Below are 20,536 nucleotides of genomic sequence, written 5' to 3'. Positions count from 1 at the left end.
TAAAAAATGTCAAAAGCTATGAAATTTTCATTACCATTGTTTTATGATCTTGATAATGCATCATTTTACAATCCATTAAGCTATAAAGAAGGGGTAATTTGGGAAGCTACGGTAACGAAAAGTTGCAATTTTTTGGTGAAAAGTGGAAAACAGGGCCGCAGGATTAATTGTGGGGTCCAAATGTTGAAAATAAATAGGGAGTAGGACAAGCTTTTGAGGAGGCTCAAGATTCAAAAAATAAAATCATGATTTTGTGTTTTTGTTGACTACTCTCTGATCCTTTTACATTTAAGAATTAAGAACAAGATTTAAAATCCCAGCCCAAACAAATGGGCTTAAACTTCCAAAAAACCCAATAATTAATTGGGCTGAAATTAAAGGACGGTCTATTATTGCAAATTTACAACAAAGTTGGTTATATTGACAATGTAACAATTACAAGAGTTTGCAAGTTTCGGTGTCAAACAACAAAAAGTTAATTATTGATAAGGCATGACACAGATAGTTTTAGCTGTTGTTGGTTGACCAACTAATACGTGATTAGTTTGTAATTACTCATTAGGCCGGCTGCCACTACTCCGACGACCATTCTGATTACGTGTATATTTTGATTTAGTATTCCACTTTCTTGCGCACACCCCATTCGTTAGCGAAGACTTGTTAGTTCTTAGCTCATCTAGGAAACAAAATAGAAAATGTTACATTTCGCTAGTTGTAATTAACAATTCTTGTAGTATGTGTAAACGTTTCAGCCTACGAAAGTTAAACATAACCTCCTACAGTCCTACGTACGTTCTTCTTCGCTTGAAAACGCGCTGCATTTAGGATTTAGGATCTAGGATCTAGTAGCCTGAAATTGACGTGAAAAGGCTTAAAAAGAAGCTGCCTTTCATTTTCAATCGAAATAAATATGGACTAATCATTCAAATAATGAGTTTGTTATGAGTTCTGTCAAGGTCCACACAATTAAGCAATATATTATCCAAAGTCTAGAATAAATTGTTTAACAATTTCCCACTTGCTTAATTCTTTTTGGAAACGAAAAAGCAAGGAAGTTTACATATTCAATCCCTTGGTCTTTCTATCTTATCAAAATATTAATGATGCAATGAGATCGATGACCATATAATGATATAAATCACCCTGCAGTACTAAGGTACGTTTAGTTCTTCTTATTCGAATTAACAAAATGTGGTATAGAATAGCGAGCGCATCAGAATATTTGGTAATTACCGGTGCTGGTATAGCAGATATAAAGCTAGCCAAAAAAGCATGGATTCTACCAGGTCAGTCATCCACCAAATTCGACATAACTCCGGTCAACTACACCTTCGAGGTTCAAGCCATGAGTTCAGAGAAGCTACCATTTATCTTACCTGCAGTCTTCACCATTGGACCAAGGTCCGATGATGATGATTGTCTAATTAAGTATGCCAAACTTATTGCTCCACATGAGAAGCATTCTCACCAAGTGGAGGAGCTTGTCCAAGGGGTCATCGAGGGTGAGACACGTGTCCTTGCCGCCTCTATGACTATGGAGGAGGTTTTTAGTGGGGCTAAGAAGTTTAAGCAGGAAGTCTTTGGAAAGGTTCAGCTTGAGCTTAATCAGTTTGGCCTTTTGATTTATAATGCTAATATCAAACAATTGGTTGATATTCCTGGCCATGAATATTTTTCTTATTTGGGCCAGAAGACTCAAATGGAAGCTGCCAATCAGGTTTGTAATGGATTTTTTTCGAACCAACGTGTCATAATGACGACATAGCATTCTTATGTGTTATGATTTAAATTGGAAACTAAAATATTTAACTTATATAACCTATTATACATTTATACATGTTTCAAAAAAAAGTTAGAAAAATGTTAAAATATTCTAATTTGTTTCCTTCTTTATATCAACTACCTTATTGTAATATTTTGATAGTAAAATATTACATTAATAGTAAAAATATTATGATGATGCATAGCCTACGTTGCGCCTATATATACCAATTAACTCCAACACGTAAGATTCAACTTGCAACCTTTATCATCACCCTTTTCCAAATATTTAACCTCTTTTAGTTTCGGGTTTTTATATTTACCACTTTATAAAATACAATTTTATATTTTTCATCTTAATTTTATGAAACATTTGTATTCAGTTGTTTTTAACGGATTCTATCTAATTTTCTATGTAGTATTAATGTGGGCCTCACTTATTTTTTTTCCCCGCTTTCAATAGGTTTTCAATTAAAAAAGTTATGTAAATAGGGCCTATATTAACGGAAATTTGGATGAAATTCGCCAAAGGGTGGTAAATATAAAACGTTTTATAAAATTAAGGTGGTAAATATAAAATTATATTTTACAGGATGTTAAGTTGATAATGATATTATATCCGTACTCCTTGTGTACGGAATTAATTGTTTTATGATCACGATCATACAAAAAGACCCTTTAATATATAGTTGTGCTAAAAATATTTGTAACATGTTGTAACACTAGGCCAAGATTGATGTTGCGGAAGCAAGGAAGAAGGGGGAGATAGGATCGAAGTTGAGGAACGGAGAGACAATACAGAATGCGTCGAAAATTGATGCAGAAACGAAGATAATATCAGTACAAAGAATAGGACATGCCAAGAAGGAGGAGATAAAAGTGGAGGCAGAGGTACAAATATATGAGAATGAAAGGTTGGCTGAGGTGGCAGAAGCAAATGCTGAGTTGGCAACAAAGAAAGCTGGTTGGGCCAAAGATACCCAAGTTGCTGAGGTGGAAGCAGAGAAAGCAGTCAAATTGAGGGAAGCAGAGTTGCAAAGAGAGGTTGAGAGGATGAATGCTCTCACTCAGACTGAAAAATTGAAGGCTGAATTCTTGAGTAAAGCTAGTGTTGAATATGAAACTAAGGTTAGTTTCGTAAATTACAAGATTTCGCTTTTTCTGCTCTAAATGGCATGATTTTTTTTCTTCTGCGAATTAGGGCTATGTTCTGTTCGACTTGTTTTGACTTATTTCAGACAAAATAAATTCAGATAAGTTCAGTTAGGTTCAGACCAGTTCAGTTAATTTCAGATAAGTTCAGCAAAAATAAATTCCAGATTTTTTCACACAAAAAAAAAGTTTATTTCAGACAAAATAAGTTATTTTCAGATAAAATAAGTTCAGTTATGTTCAAATAATATAAGTTCAGTCAAAATAAGTCCAATAAAACGGAGTCTTAGCCATGAGTGCAATATAAATGAGGAAGGGGGATTCGAACATGAGACCTATTGTAAGTTTTAACTAGTAGGTCAAAATTTCATTGGTAAATTACATGATCATAAGGTTTATTTACTCTTTTTATATATCTTAAGATGATAAATTAGTTTATTTAAGAGTACAAGATCATCAATATCCACAATTATTGCCAAATGACATGATCATAAGGTTTATTTACTCTTTTTATATATCTTAAGATGATAAATTAGTTTATTTAAGAGTACAAGATCATCAATATCCACAATTATTGCCAAATGACATGATCATAAGGTTTATTTACTCTTTTTATATATCTTAAGATGATAAATTAGTTTATTTAAGAGTACAAGATCATCAATATCCACAATTATTGCCAAATGACATGATCATAAGGTTTATTTACTCTTTTTATATATCTTAAGATGATAAATTAGTTTATTTAAGAGTACAAGATCATCAATATCCACAATTATTGCCTACATGGCTATATAAGTATATAACCTCCTAAGCTAATACGACTATGCCCAAAAAACCCAATATGCTTGATAGGACAATATTTCTAATGCAATCCAATGACGAAATTGTATTAAACATATATTTAAACGGTTGCAATTTTAATGAAGCTTCAAAAATTATGATTGTAAATAAATAAAAGGTACAAGAAGCAAATTGGGAGCTATACCAACAACAAAAAGGAGCAGAAGCAACTCTATACATACAAGAAAAGGCAGCAGAAGCCGAAAAAACACTTGCAGAAGCAGCACTTTACTCTCGTCAGCAAGCAGCTGATGCAGACCTTTATGCAAAGAAAAGGGAAGCAGAAGGAATAGTAGCACTTGCACAAGCACAAGGCACGTACTTAAGTACCTTATTAGAGGCACTCGGGGGCAATTATTTGGCATTAAGGGACTACATGATGATTAACAATGGCGTGTTTAAAGAAATTGCTGAAATTAACGCGGGGGCTATCAAGGGGTTGCAGCCTAAAATTAGTGTGTGGACAAATGGTGGAAGTGGTGGTGGTGGTGAGGGTTCCACCGCCGGTGGAAGTGCAATGGCGGAGGTTGCCAATATTTATCGGACTTTGCCACCGTTGTTCAAGACGGTTCAAGAACAAACTGGGATGGTTCCGCCTGCATGGTTGGGCTCACTTAAGGACACTGGTACGGAACGTATACTGGATTGAGGTTTATTCCATGTTACCATGTATGGATGATAGTACCAACACAAGTTGGTGGAGTTGATGGGGAAGACAACTTGTGAGTTGGATGTCACAAGGTCGAGCCACATCAACTGCGAATTGTTTGAAAGTGACTCAAGAAAAAACCTATATGACTAGGCTAATTAACCCGAGATAGATATTGGTCCAGTAAAGTTTTTTCTTCTTATCTAGCCCAAAAAAAAAAATGGTACAAACAATAGTACTACATATGATATTGGTTGTTATGATGAACATTTTTAAGTGCTTCTTTTTCCCCTTTTTGTTTTTTGAGGGCAAGTGTTTTACTAAATCTATTGAAATACAACCTTAATCACAAGTTCTTTTATTGTTCTCCAAAATTACTCATTTAATCGCGAAAACTTATATGAAAAGCTATTATCATTCGTTTGATCCGCATATATATATATATATATATATATATATATATATATATATATATATATATATATATATATATATATATATATATATATATATATATATATATATATATATATATATATAGGACCAGGTTTTGGTGAGAACCTACCTTAAGATGAGAACCTCCATATAATGAGAACCTCTAATACCCGTTAGATTAAAATAAAATGGACGGTTGAGATAAGAAGCTACTCCCTCTATGTTTATTTAAGGGATACATTTGCCTTTTCTAGCCGTATTTATTTAAGAGATACACTTGCCATTTTTAGTAACTTATCAACCCCACCATCTAATTAAATAATATATCTACACCTTATCCCTACCCTCCACTCCCTAAAATGACATGGTCCTCACTTATTTTTCTTATTAAAATATCTATTCAACCCCACTTCTTTTATTACTTTATTTCATTCAATTCTTTTTCTTAATACCCGTGCCCGGCCAAGTGTATCTCTTAAATAAATAGGGAGGGAGTATTAGATAATTGAAGTTTGCTCCATCATAACGCGGGCATCACTTTCTCTCTCTACTTCACAAAACAACATGTTAATTTCTCTCTGTTCACAACACTATACTCTTCAAATTTCTTCCAATTTCAGGAAATTGTCCCTAAATTAGGTGTAGTTTGTCTTCTTAATCTGCAATTTCACCCGAATTATTCAAAAAGTTGATTCAATTCTGGAGTTCGTCAAACATTGGAATTAAATTCGAAGTTGCTTGTGCTATGCTCAAATTCTTCACACCAATCTGCAAATCAATTAGTAAATCAGGTATTATTCGTGATTTCTTAAATTTTGTAGTGTTTTTAACTCAAATTAGGTTTAATTACAGCAAATCGCTGCAAACGAATTTTGTCTCATTTTTATGCAGAATTAGAGCTCGAATTTATGAGAAATTTCTCAAAAATAGAGGCAAAGTTGTGAATTTAGATCAATTAGATTTTAGGTTTTTAATTTTTTTTTACTCATTATTGCGAATTTACTTTGAGTTCGAAGCCTAGAAAGTTGTTGGAATTCAATAATTATTTTCTTTTGCGACGATCAGATTATATTTTCTATCAATCTTTGTTGACCCTAAAGTTTTGATGATGACAAAGCAAACTCCTGACAATTGGTTAAGTTATGTTGCATAATAGGTTCCGAGATCCTTAGAGGGATAATGCTAAGTTAAGGAGATCCTGAGTTGGATAAACTAAGCAACGTGGAATATAAGCAAGTAATTGATCCATGTCAGACACTACATTGAAGAAATAATCATTAAGCAAGGCGAGATCCTTAGGCGAGTTCCTAAGGCGAGATCCTCATATATTATGTGGATCCTCGGCGTTCCAGAGAAGGAACAAATTGGGAAGTCTTCGAGTGAAGCTTCTAAAGGTGCAACATGAAGACTACAACATATGAGTTTATGTTTTAGGATTTATGTAAGTATTTAATAAAGTTTATAAGTAATTTGGTATGAAAGAGACATAGTATTTTGGTACGTTTTAAATGAAATATGTTAACTGTAATTATAAAAGAGTTTTAACTTGGAAAATCTTTTTAATAAATAAAATGTATTTAATTAATAAATGAAACATAGGATTCTGATTTACTCTCCTTGTTTCTCAAGTAAAAGTTTTTCCACGTTCCTTGAAACTCTCCCCACGTATTTCTGTTCAACGTACATTTAGTGTTTTGATTTGGTCTCCCTTGTTTCTCTCCAACTATGCCCATGTTACTGAGCAGTAACTGTTAGTGGGTGGTTGAGGGAAACATGGGTACCAAACCCTAAGTAAAACTCTCCTATAAAAGGAGAAGAGTTTTAGCTTTTCACAACACACAACTGATCTTTGCAAAATATATTTTAAGAGCTTAAACGTTTTAAAAGAGAATCAGTTTTCAAAAGAGTGTCTCTTGAGTTCCTTATTGCTTTGAGCTTTATTACGTACTAGAGTTTTATATCAAATTGTATTTTGGGTTTAAGGGTTGAGTGATCCTTAATTGACTTAGAGTTAAGTCAAAGAGAAACAGAGCGACTTAGAGTTAAGTCAAAGAGAAAAGGAGCGACTTAGAGTTAAGTCAGAGAGAGAAAGAGGAGCACAGTAATCAAAGGGGATTGCTGTGGGGAACTCGTGTTCGAGAGGAACTCGAGTTAGAGAGTGTATTTGTAATAGAGTTATTACATTAATACAAAAGAGTAGTGAGGTTCTTCTTGATTAGGGTCAAGAAAGTTCCTCCATTTTATATCTTTCTTCGCTCATTATTCTCAGTCTCTTTACTGTTTAAATTCCGCAAGAAACTTACCCAAGTTCCCAAGAAACAATTCACCCCCCCTCTTGTCAAGTGTTCCTACTGAACTATCAGTTGGTATCAGAGCAGGATCTCACAAAAATACAGGAAACCCCGTTGAGAAAAAGTTCCTGGAAAGTATGAACGCTTACGAGAAACTCGAGGAAGGTTATTCCACTCAAAGACCTCCAATGTTCAACGGAAAATTCTACACCTACTGGAAGAACAGGATGGAGATCTACATCAAGGCAGAGAATTATCAAGTCTGGCGAGTCATAGAAGTCGGCGATTTCGAGGTAACAATGACCAATGCTCAAAATGAGGTAGTTCCTAAACCCATGTCTGATTTTACTAAGGAAGATTTTGAGAAATTCGAAATCAACGCAATGGCTGTGAAAATCTTGCATTGCGGCCTTGGACCTCATGAACATAACAGAGTTATGGGGTGCAAGAGCGCAAAGCAAATCTGGGATCTCCTTCAAATAACTCATGAAGGAACTAATGAGGTCAAACGTTCAAAAATTGATTTATTAATGTCTAAGTATGAACGTTTTGAAATGCAACCAAGAGAAACAATACAGGAAATGTTTACTCGTTTCACTAATATCACTAATGAACTAGTTTCTCTTGGAAGAAATATTCCCTCTGATGAACAGGTTAGGAAGATCCTAAGGAGCATGCCACAGGATGATAGATGGAGAACCAAGGTCACGGCATTGTTCGAAACAAAGGATTTCACCAAATTCAACATTGAACAATTGGCGGGATCCTTGATGACGCATGAATTACATCTAGGAGCAGCTGTTCCTGAGAATCCCAAGAATCGAGGCCTTGCTCTTAAGGCTGAGGAACAGGAGGACTCGGATCCTGATGAAGAAGAAGCTGCCATGTTGGTCAGAAGAATGAAAAGATTTTACAGGAACTCTAAACCTGGAAATCTAAGAGGAAGGAACTCAATGAGAAAACCAAGCGGTTCCAAGCCTGACCAAGGATGTTTCAAGTGCGGAGAATCAGACCATCTAATCAAAGACTGCCCTCAGTGGGAAAATGAAAAAGGGAAAGGCAAGGGAAAGGATCTGTCCAAGGAAAGATTCAACAAATCAACCTTTGCCAAACCCAACTTCAAGAAGGCTATGATCGCAGCTTGGGGAGATGCTACTGACTCGGAAGAAGATGAGGATCAACCAAATGAAGAAACATCAAACCTTTGTCTTATGGCAAAGATTGATGGAACAACCCAAGATCCATCAAAAGAAGTAAGTTCCTCAACTCTTCAATCTCTGTCTAAAAATAAGTTAGTGGAATTATTGATAGAAACTCTAGATAACTTTAAAAAGCTCAATGTAATAAAGGCTCAAAGTGACAAAGCCTTGGAACTCACCAAGGGACACATGACCTACCTTAATAATGTTAGATCTGATGTACAGGGTAGGTTCTTTGACTTGCTTGATAGAAACACTGCTCTTCAAAACTCCTTTGAGAGAGTCAAAAATGAAAACATTCTTCTCAAAGTGGAACTCAGTCAATATAAACTGTTTAATTTAAGCCTGGATCCTAGCAAGTCCTCTGAGATTAGCATGGGGGTCTTTAACGTTGATTTGGAAAACTTAAACAGTGAGTTGGTCACAGTAAAGGAACAAAAGGAGAAATTAACCAAGGAACTAGCCTTAGTAAATGCACATAAACAATCTCCTAGAATCACGCCTAAGTGGATTGAGAAGGCTCAATCTAAGAGAACTGAAGGCCTAGGTTTTTACTATAAAAGGAACAATGGTAAAAAGAAAAATTATGTGGAACTGCCTAATGTCAAGGTTTGTTCCTTTTGTGGTACTGGTGATCATGTTGTGACTGAGTGTTCCAAAAAGAAGGAACTGTTCAATAAAAACCAGAACATTGTCAAGAAGATATGGATTAAAAAAGATGATCCCTTAGTAGAAAAGGAACTCGAGGAAACCCGAGTTCCTGTATCTAACAATTGATAATATTGCAGGTCCTAGTGAGGGGGAACAACTCGTGGTATCTTGATAGCGGGTGTTCCAAGCACATGACAGGAGATAAAACCAAATTTCTCTCACTAGAGGCCTACAACGGAGGAACTGTGACCTTTGGAGACAACAAGAAAGGTGAAATCATCGCCATTGGAAAAGTAGGAAGGTCAAGTTCCCATTCAATTGATAATGTGTTCCTGGTAGAAGGTTTAATGCACAGTCTGCTTAGTATTTCACAATTCTGTGACAAAGGAAACTCGGTAAGCTTTACTTCAGAAAGTTGTCGAATTATTAACAATAACAGTAAGGAAGTTATTTTGGAAGGAACTCGCAAAGGGAACACATACACTGTGGATCTCAACAAAGTTCCAAGGAACAACTTAACTTGTCTTAGTGTTATTGAGGAGGATCCACTTCTATGGCACAAGAGATTCGGACATGCTAGCTTTTCATTGCTTGACAAACTGAGATCAAAGGAACTAGTGAGAGGTTTACCTTCCATCAAGTTCCTTAAAGACAAAGTTTGTGAAACATGTGCCAAAGGAAAACATGTCAGGAGCTCTTTCAAGCCTAAGAAAATGGTTAGCACAACCAAACCATTGGAACTCATCCATATGGATTTGTGTGGACCTATGAGAATTCAAAGTAGAAGTGGAAAACGCTATGTCTTGGTTATTGTTGACGATTTTTCTCGATATACCTGGGTTATTTTCTTAGCAAGTAAAGATGAAACGTTTAATGAATTTGTCGCTTTTGCTAAGAGAATACAAAGATCCACAGGACGTCAGCTAATACATATAAGGTCAGATCATGGAACTGAATTCGAGAATCACAAGTTTGATGAATACTGCAAGGAACAAGGTATGGATCACAACTTTTCTGCACCTAGGACTCCACAACAAAATGGAGTCGTTGAAAGAAAAAATAGAACCTTGGAAGACATGGCTAGAACCATGTTAATTGCCAGTTCCTTACCAAGGAACTTCTGGGCTGAAGCAGTAAACACAGCTTGCTATATTGTTAATAGAGTAATGATCAGGGCCATTTTAAACAAGACTCCCTATGAGTTATTAAAAGGAAACAAACCCAATATCTCTTACTTTAGAGCCTTTGGGTGTAAATGCTTTGTTCACAACAATGGCAAAAGGAACTTAGGGAAATTCGATGAAAGAAGTGATGAGGCCGTGTTCCTAGGATACGCCTTAAACAGTAAAGCATATAGAGTTTATAATAAAAGGTCAATGTGTATTGAAGAGAGTGTACATATAATATTTGATGAAGCTAACAATGTTGATGAGATTCAGGAACAGGAAGATTTCGAAATTGGATTAACTCGTTTTACAGATTATGATGAGGAAATCTCTCCTGGAAGAAAGCAAAATGGAATAGCAGATCCACAAACACAAGAAACTGCTACTAACCAAGGAGTTCCTGGAAGAAGAACCCCTGATCCTGAGGAACCAGAAAATGTTGATCATGAGGAACCAGAAAATGCAAATCCTGAGGAACCAGAAGATGATGATTCTGAGGAACCAGAAGAAGATCAAGAGACCTCTGAGGCAGAGGAACAAGGATCTCAGGAAACAGAAGGAACTGAGGAGACCTTAGATGTTCCAGTGGCACAATTTCAACCTAAGCCCTGGAAACATCAAAGTTCTCACCCAATGGATCTGATCATCAGTGATATTAGGAAAGGAACTCAAACAAGGTCTCAACTAAGGAACTTCTGTGCTTTTCATGCGTTCCTCTCCACAATCGAACCAAGGAACCACACCGAAGCTTTGGAAGATGCTGATTGGATCACTGCCATGCAAGATGAGTTAAATGAGTTCCAAAGGAACAAGGTATGGCATCTGGAACCCAAACCAAAGAATCAGAAAGTCATAGGACTAAAGTGGGTGTTCAGGAACAAGCTCGATGAACATACTACAATCATCAGGAACAAGGCAAGGTTAGTAGTCAAGGGCTACAATCAACAGGAAGGTATTGATTTCGAAGAAACCTTTGCTCCTGTTGCTAGATTAGAAGCTATTCGTATTCTAATTGCTTTTGCAGCCTTTATGGGATTCAAGTTGTATCAGATGGACGTCAAATGTGCTTTCTTAAATGGTTTTCTTGAGGAAGACGTCTATGTGGAACAACCCCCTGGTTTTGAGAATCCCAAATTTCCGAACCACATCTATAAGCTTGATAAAGCTCTTTATGGGTTAAAGCAAGCTCCTAGATCGTGGTACGAGAGATTATCAAAGTTTCTTTTACAAAATGATTTTAAACGTGGAAGAATCGATAAAACTCTATTTTTAAAATCAAAAGGATCTGACTTATTAGTTGTACAAATTTATGTCGATGATATATTATTTGGTGCTACTAACGAAAATTTGTGCAAGGATTTTGCTAACTTAATGTGCAGTGAGTTTGAAATGAGTATGATGGGGGAACTCAATTTCTTTCTTGGTTTGCAAATCAAACAAACTAAGGAAGGGATTATGATCCACCAACAAAAATATGTGAAGGAACTCCTCAAAAAGTACGAGCTAGATTCAGTGAAAACAAATCACACTCCCATGGGAACAGCCACAAGACTAGATGAGGATCCCACAGGAAAAAGTGTGAATCAAACGACGTACAGAGGAATGATTGGATCTCTGCTATACCTAACCGCAAGCAGACCAGACATATCATTCAGTGTTGGGTTGTGTGCAAGATTTCAATCAAACCCAAAGGAGTCCCACATGACTGCAGTGAAGAGGATATTCAGATACCTCAAAGGAACAGACGATCTATGTCTGTTTTATCCAAGAAGTGGAACCTTCGATTTAAAAGGATATGCAGATGCAGATTATGCAGGTGATTTAGTAAACCGAAAGAGCACATCAGGTATGGTTCAATTCCTAGGATCTTGCATGGTTTCTTGGGGTTCCAAGAAACAGAATACTGTTGCCTTATCCACAGCAGAAGCTGAATATGTAGCAGCTGCTGCATGTTGCTCTCAAATACTGTGGATAAAGCAACAGTTAAGGGATTTTGGGATAATATATGATTGTGTTCCTATTTATTGTGATAACACTAGTGCAATCTGCATTTCTAAGGATCCGGTACATCATTCCCGGGTTAAGCATATTCATATTAGGCATCACTTTCTTAAGGATAATGTTGAAAAAGGTTTAATCAAGTTGGACTTTTGTCAAACTGAGAATCAAATTGCAGATATTATGACTAAACCTTTAAGCAGAGAGAAGCATGAGAAAATGAGAATGGAACTCGGGATGATCAAAATAAGATAAGGAAGCTGACAGATCCTCATGAGGTATGACTCTTTTAGATTTATGCATTACTACTGTATACCATTATAAATACATGTGCGTAAAGCATAACTGAAGTTTACCATCGTTGAGGAACAACTAAAAATTTCGAATTAAAATGTGTATTTAATTAGTCAGTAATATGAGATACGTAATTCAAACAGTTCCACTAAAATATAAGGATCATGGATATATTTTTTTATGTTACAATTTTTTTCCTATCTTCTATTTTTCCACAAATTATTTTTATTTTTCATTTTCTTTTATATATCCATAATTTTCATTTATTCCCTTAAATTTTATTTTTCTAAAATTAAAAGCTAATGGATCACACCTATGGATCTCTCATACTCATGGCCACCACAAATTAAAATTTCACCACTTCAAAACACAAGGAACCCAAAATAAAAACCCCCAAAATCCACACACCACAAAACCCTAGAAATTAAAAATCCCCAATCTAAAACCCTAGCCACCATGATCGGCGGCCAGCCACCGGAGGCAGCGGCTCGGCGACCGACCGCCCACCGAATCCCAGCAGCCGCACCGAATCGTGCCTCCCTCGCCCTACATACCACCCACGAACCTCCTCTTCTCCAATCCCACACAACCACCGCCGACGACCAGCCGTCCGCCTCCACAGACGGCGGCACCCTCCACCTGCTTCCGACGAACCGACCACCCCCCCACCAACACTCGCTCGCGAACACCCATCCACTCCCAGCCCCGTTCGCAAACCTCCCTCTTCAACCAAAACCGTTCGAGAAAAGCCTCCCTCCTCCATCCGATCCGGTCGTGAACGCCCACCCACCACCAAACCCGCCTGCAACAGATACGAGCCCACCCACAAATCTCCCTCCCAGACCCGACTGCGACGCAAATGCCCACCCGCCCAGATCTACCTCCCAAACCTCCCTGTGTTTATATTCAGTTCGAAAAAAAAAAAAAATAATAAAAAAAAAATAAAATAAATAAATAAAGTGGATTGCTACATACCCAAACCATATTCCCTGATCCTAGCTTTTGTGTTACATTATGCTTTTGATTTTTTTTGGAACTTTTTATTTTATTTTATTTTTTATTTTATTTTTTTATTTTTTTTGGTATGTCACCCTCTGCTGGGAAACATACGATTTTTATTCTTTTATTTATGTGGAACTCCTAAAAGATCGTATCTCTAAAAACTTGACTTGTTAATTATTATGTTTTATATTCGAATTTAGTACGTTGGAACTTAACTTTGAGGCTAACTTAGTTTGCCAACCGTTGATCGGAGGGAGCTCTAATCGGTATATATTAGTATTGTGTATTTCTACTTTTTGTTAATGCCAACAGGGGGAAATGAATGCAAACTTAACTTAAATTGATCACTTGAATCCGTCTCACTACTCTCTTCTCGATGTAAGTTTATAAAATTTTATTTCTCGTTTTTAATTTTATTTTCGTTTATTAAAATTAATTTCAATTTTCCTTAAATTCATTTAGGAAGTTTAGATTAATTTTTATAAAAATAATTTATTGCTTTATATTTATGCTAATTGATTACTGCTGCATTTAGTGAAAGTTTGCTTTTGTTGTCATCACCAAAAAGGGGGAATATTGTTGACCCTAAAGTTTTGATGATGACAAAGCAAACTCCTGACAATTGGTTAAGTTATGTTGCATAATAGGTTCCGAGATCCTTAGAGGGATAATGCTAAGTTAAGGAGATCCTGAGTTGGATAAACTAAGCAACGTGGAATATAAGCAAGTAATTGATCCATGTCAGACACTACATTGAAGAAATAATCATTAAGCAAGGCGAGATCCTTAGGCGAGTTCCTAAGGCGAGATCCTCATATATTATGTGGATCCTCGGCGTTCCAGAGAAGGAACAAATTGGGAAGTCTTCGAGTGAAGCTTCTAAAGGTGCAACATGAAGACTACAACATATGAGTTTATGTTTTAGGATTTATGTAAGTATTTAATAAAGTTTATAAGTAATTTGGTATGAAAGAGACATAGTATTTTGGTACGTTTTAAATGAAATATGTTAACTGTAATTATAAAAGAGTTTTAACTTGGAAAATCTTTTTAATAAATAAAATGTATTTAATTAATAAATGAAACATAGGATTCTGATTTACTCTCCTTGTTTCTCAAGTAAAAGTTTTTCCACGTTCCTTGAAACTCTCCCCACGTATTTCTGTTCAACGTACATTTAGTGTTTTGATTTGGTCTCCCTTGTTTCTCTCCAACTATGCCCATGTTACTGAGCAGTAACTGTTAGTGGGTGGTTGAGGGAAACATGGGTACCAAACCCTAAGTAAAACTCTCCTATAAAAGGAGAAGAGTTTTAGCTTTTCACAACACACAACTGATCTTTGCAAAATATATTTTAAGAGCTTAAACGTTTTAAAAGAGAATCAGTTTTCAAAAGAGTGTCTCTTGAGTTCCTTATTGCTTTGAGCTTTATTACGTACTAGAGTTTTATATCAAATTGTATTTTGGGTTTAAGGGTTGAGTGATCCTTAATTGACTTAGAGTTAAGTCAAAGAGAAACAGAGCGACTTAGAGTTAAGTCAAAGAGAAAAGGAGCGACTTAGAGTTAAGTCAGAGAGAGAAAGAGGAGCACAGTAATCAAAGGGGATTGCTGTGGGGAACTCGTGTTCGAGAGGAACTCGAGTTAGAGAGTGTATTTGTAATAGAGTTATTACATTAATACAAAAGAGTAGTGAGGTTCTTCTTGATTAGGGTCAAGAAAGTTCCTCCATTTTATATCTTTCTTCGCTCATTATTCTCAGTCTCTTTACTGTTTAAATTCCGCAAGAAACTTACCCAAGTTCCCAAGAAACAATTCACCCCCCCTCTTGTCAAGTGTTCCTACTGAACTATCAATCTTTATCTTAAATTTGTGAGCTAGACAACACTTTATTGCGAAATTCCCATACATAAAGGTAGACATTATGAATTTAGTCCAAAGCAAAGGTAATCAGAAATTGCTTGCTGAGAAATTTTGCTTATGTTAAACCATAGCTGTTGTCTGCAGTTAGCCATTGTTTACAGTAGCTGTAAATTTAATAAAAGTAAACCAGTTAGACTCTAATGTAAATCAGAATATTGGAACCTGTCTGTGATGGATTTACCTATTCTGGTATAGAAATACAGAGGATAGAAGGGATTAAGAAGAAGAGGAGTTTAAGGAAGGTGGTTACTGGCTTATTAGGACGGAAAAAGAAATAATTAGGAGGTGTTGTTGCACTTAGTGATCTCACATGTTATCTTACTCAAAAGTAAAGCAAAAACTGATAAACGTAAATAGAAATGATTCCAAAAGTAAACAAAATATGGCTAGGTTCTGGTTGGTGGTTACCGTAGGTGACTTGAAGCAAGTTGATCAGGTTGACTTTTTGCTATTGGTTTCGATTTCAGTCAAGGTGCTTGCTGGTTGTTGACCTTAGTTGACTAGGGGATGGTGCACGGTCTGTTGTTGGTCTGCAATTGATTTGTGGTTAATTCAACGAGAAAATTTGAAGCAGTTTATACAATAAGCTGTGCCACAACTTGAATTCTTGTCCTGCCAAAGGTCTCCTTGGCCAAATATTGAACTCAACCTAGTAATTGATAATTTGATATAGTGTTAGGCATGTTACTTGTGAATCATCTCGTAGTCCTCCACAAGTTCAGAGAGAAAATTCATGAAAGTAGTGACATAGAGCTATATACATGAATGTTGAAATCTTAACTAAGATGCTGAATATTTTGCAGCCCATCACAGGGTATGGAGTGTCCATACAAACTCCGGTGCGTTGGGACTCCACCTAGAAACAAAATGGGCCAATGTGTTACCCGCTCTATGAACGTGAGTACATGAAAAGGATTCAAAGCTACTCTTTAATCTACCAATATCCTCATAAAACAATACCAAAGGAGAAAATCCATCTATGCCATTGTTGATTGACCTTACTACGTTTGCTGCATCACATTCCAAGACAAACTTCAAGTATCTGCCCCTGCAAGCCAACTGCATCCCAAACTTAGCTGCTGCAAGCCAATTATGCTGGTTTCTTCAACAATTTTGGGCTTAATTGAAGGTTAGGTCTCTAATTTTTGCAAGTGAATTTGCTGGAGGTGTCTCCAAGGCTGCTAGCACTCATTAAATTTCCAGGTCTCTACATTGCATTCTTCTGTTTTGTCTTATGAGTTTTTTTTGTTCTTAAGTTAACTATCTCATTCTATATTACTACCAAATTGCTAGTAAAGTTGCTTCAACAATTACTGTTTTCATTTCCTTCAGATATTTAGAAAGAAATTTAGTTAATGTAAACCAATTATACTTTAGTAACCCAAAATCTGTAGATTATTAAGCCTTTTGATAGTGCTTGCTATAAATGGTTTGTACTATTCACTTTTGTGGTTGATTGAAATTTATCAGATTCTGTTGGGATAATAGTTGATAATTAAGACGATGTGGTTACAAAAATTGATAAAGTAACTAAAATTGTTAATTGTTGGTGGCTTAGAAACAATCTTGGGACTTGCTTCAGAGCTGTTGGAAGCGTCTAGTTGTTGCAGTCATTGTGTCAGACCTGATAATGTGTGGATGCAGTAAAGTTGTGGTGTATTGGTGGTTTTTGGGAGGTTGTGTGCCTGCGTGCTAAGGTAGGTGATGGCCCAAGTATAAACTGTACCCAACTTATGACTTTCCAGGTCCGTTTGTTGATAATTCGGAGGGCATAACACATGTACTTCGGTCAAATGAATACATTGACCGGGATGATCAGTATCACTTGATCCAGGAGGATATGAGATTTTAAAAGTTGTATATTTATGAGTTTAGCAGACTGCGTATGGTCTATATGCTTATGAGCAAGCGTAAACATCTGTGGCTTGTGCAAAATGGTAGAGTTGATGGATGGGATGATCCTAGTTTACCAACTATCCAAGGGATGATGCGCAGAGGTCTTAAGATCGAGGCATTAATCCAGTACATTCTTGAGCAGGTATAACTCGTTTGTTTTTCTCAAAACCTGTGCTTTACTAAACTGCATCTTACATTCTGTATTGAAAATTTTCAAGTTGAAAAATGCATATCTTTTGCTGGTATGTAACTATGTATATGTTACTCATGCGAGCTTAAATATTTTCCTTTTCTTGTTGTACTGCCGGGGGCTTCCACAAATCAAAATCTGATGGAATGGGATAAATTGGTGCTTAAAAGTAATTAAATAATGAGTAAAAGTAGATTAATTAAGCTTAAAAGTAAATATTCTAAATGATAGATCTTTGAGTTACAAGAGATGGTTATGCTAATTGGATGGATGCATCAATTATGTTTTCTATAAGTTAAGGGGAGTAAAATTGACTAGTAGGTCAAGAAATTGTGGGGAGCTTGTTCTTTACGGTGATGAAATTCATTTCTGGAGGTATTTTTGTTTATCATATTACTACCATGCGTCAAGTACAAGTTTACATAGGTAAGTTGCCTGAAATAGTCTCTCATAAAGTAGTATTTTCTCTTATTTTAAAAAGTAGATAGAAACTTGGTAGAAGTAAATCAAATAGGTTCAGAAGTAAATTCGTGAAGATGATGGTGTTCTATGTTGTTCTCTGCTGCTTTCATTTGTTTCTGCTGGTCTTTTTTGTGTCTGTTCTAAATCTGGGGTGCAGAGCTGGATGTTGGGGTTGTTTCCACTGCTCCGGAGTGTACAATTCTCGGCTGTTGTTCAGTTGGTGTTTAGTTGGTGTTGATGTGTGTTTGTTCACTTTTCATTTGTAAAATGATGCAGTTACATCACTTATATTTTTCTCTTAAACGTTTTCTGAAAACCTATTAGCCTCAACTGGTAGAGCACTATGCAAATGCATATGGATGTAGGTTCGATTCCTACATAGGTTGTCTGAAAGTACATTTTAAAAAACTCAAAACTAAACAAAATAAACTCAAAAGTAAATCAAAGTATCTCAAAAGTAAATCATAATAACTCGAAAATATCTAAAAATCTTAGAAGTAAAACCCCAACTGAAACATTGCTTCACCAAAACAATAAAACAAAACACAAGAACTTACGGGGAAAATAACATCAGTGTTCAAACGATAAACAACCTTCTCATTTCTTCAGAGCATCTGCACACCACATTAAACAAAATTCTCTTGACAACAGTTTGTTGGTTCTCCTTGCTAGCCTGAAAAATTCTCCTGTTTCGCAAAGTCAATAAGCCATAAATGGTTTCAGCAAAACAAACAACATAAATCTTCTGTTTTATTTTTTTCTGCCTACAAGCTTGAGCAACAATCTTAACTTCCTCCTCAAAGGCCTGAATCTGTCTGCTAGCATCCAACAAAAACAAAATTTTGCTCCAAATTTCAGAAGTAAACTCACATTGAAAGAAGAGGTGAGACATGGTCAAATAGTTCAAAGTGGCAAATGATTGAGCAAGACTTTTATCTCTCTACGATATGAAACAAACTATAAGAAAGAAATATATGGTCATATGTCAAAGTAAAGGTTTTCAACTTAAAAGTAAATAAAACAATACAAAAAGTAAATAAAAATAGAAAACTCCTATTATTGGAGTATAGGTTAAAGTAAAGGTTTTTCAATTAAAAGTAAATAAAAATAGAAAACTAGAAAACTCCTATTATTGGAGTATAGGTTAAAGTAAAGGTTTTTCAATTAGAAGTAAATAAATTAATAAAAAATAAACATGAACCTACTTGGGATTCGAACCCACATATTTTGATGCTCTACCAATTTAGCTAGTAGGCTTGTTAAATAAAAGTAATTAAAAACCACAAAAAGTAAATCGAAATAATTCAAAGTAAAGGTTTTCACATTAAAAGTAAATAAAACAATACAAAAAGTAAAGATGGACCTACGTGGGATTCGAACCCACATATTTTTACTTATTAATTAAACAGTGTGTAATACTTTGGGTATAGGGAAGGGGTGACATCGGTAATGCATAATCAGTTTGTTAGGATTAGCTTAGTGAGTAGGTCAGAGGAGATATTGAGAAAAAAAAAGAATCAGTTCCTCTACAAACATAAGACTCTACAAACAGAAGACTCTACAAACAAAAGAGATCAGTGAGACCACGGTGTTGAGATTTAATTGCATCAAGAGAATAAACAATCATTTTCTAGTTTATTAATGAGAATTTCTCTCTCTTTCTCTTAACTTACATCCTCAAAAATCTGGTCTATTACATAATGATATACTCCCTCCGTCCCGGAATACTTGACATTTTTTCCTTATCGGGCCGTCCCTTAATACTTGACCTGTTTCTAAAAATGGAAATATTCTAACAATATTATATTATTTCTCACTCCACCCCTATTAACCCACCTACCCCCTACTCCATACAAAAAATAATTAAAAATTTAACCTCTACTCTCCCCCAACCCCACCTCTTAACCCACCTCCCACTAACTACATTAAAATAATACCCCACTATCAACTACTACCTATTAAATTAAATAAGTCAATTCAAGTCCTTTAAACTCTGTGCCGGTCAAACCGGGTCGAGTATTCCGGGACGGAGGGAGTATTATTTGGGACAATCTAAAATAGAAATGTGGCCTTTTGTGACCGAGAATGTAACTATACAGGTCGTAGTTTATCATACGGTTATGGATATTAGACTGTATATTTTCTGAAGTTAAGATTTAAACTATTAATAGCTCCCCTGCAGAACAGACCATTTCGATGTTAAAAAATTAGCGTCCTTGTAGATATGGAGATTCCACCCATATGTTCTAAGAAAACCATGACAACCTGAGTTATGCCTATTGGAAGTCTAATTGAGGAGCTCATTGTTACTAAAGCTCATAAGAAATGATATATAATAAAGTAGAATAACTAAGTGATAAACCAGGGAAAAGATGGACCTTTGACTCCATATTATCTGTTTCTTGGGAAATAATTCGCTGGAGGGAAACAATGGCAGACGAAGCTGCAAGGATGGGGTCTCTACTGAGATGGGGCTATGCTCCATGTACACCATGAACGTATGAAGAATGTTTCATTATAATTCTTAAGATATTAAAAGTAAATGTTTTCCTATTAAAAGTAAATAAAACAATACAAAAAGTAAATATTAGTAGAAACTAATTGAACAAACAACTAAACTCCAATA

General features: G+C 35.7%; 1 protein-coding gene and 1 long non-coding RNA gene across 3 annotated transcripts; both read left to right on the top strand.

Moving 5' to 3' along the window:
* Positions 1-1,027: 1,027 nt before the first annotated feature.
* Positions 1,028-4,766, top strand: LOC110801176 (flotillin-like protein 3). Its single transcript, XM_022006501.2, has 3 exons — positions 1,028-1,717; positions 2,488-2,889; positions 3,875-4,766. The coding sequence occupies exons 1-3, from the start codon at positions 1,190-1,192 to the stop codon at positions 4,403-4,405; spliced, it is 1,461 nt and encodes a 486-aa protein (XP_021862193.1). The 5' UTR covers positions 1,028-1,189; the 3' UTR covers positions 4,406-4,766.
* Positions 4,767-4,968: 202 nt separating this feature from the next.
* Positions 4,969-19,380, top strand: LOC110801174 (uncharacterized). Of its 2 annotated transcripts, none has more exons than XR_002536838.2 (3): positions 4,969-5,631; positions 16,166-16,565; positions 16,921-19,380. It is a non-coding gene; the product is annotated as an uncharacterized lncRNA (long non-coding RNA). The 2 variants fall into 2 exon arrangements; XR_002536839.2 differs by having other exon boundaries at positions 4,971-5,631; positions 16,166-16,491.
* Positions 19,381-20,536: the final 1,156 nt, after the last annotated feature.

Source organism: Spinacia oleracea, chromosome 1 (assembly GCF_020520425.1).
Source record: "Spinacia oleracea cultivar Varoflay chromosome 1, BTI_SOV_V1, whole genome shotgun sequence".
NCBI classification, from domain to species: Eukaryota; Viridiplantae; Streptophyta; class Magnoliopsida; order Caryophyllales; family Amaranthaceae; genus Spinacia; species Spinacia oleracea.
The sequence above is the reverse complement of the archived record's forward strand: the minus strand, read 5'-3'. Positions and strand labels throughout refer to the sequence as shown.

Coding starts and splice junctions, on each gene's coding strand:
- LOC110801176 (XM_022006501.2), top strand. CDS start 1,190: ATGTGGTATAGAATAGCGAGCGCATCAGAATATTTGGTAATTACCGGT. Junction 1,718..2,487: donor AAATGGAAGCTGCCAATCAG/GTTTGTAATGGA, acceptor TTGTAACACTAG/GCCAAGATTGATGTTGCGGA. Junction 2,890..3,874: donor GTGTTGAATATGAAACTAAG/GTTAGTTTCGTA, acceptor AATAAATAAAAG/GTACAAGAAGCAAATTGGGA.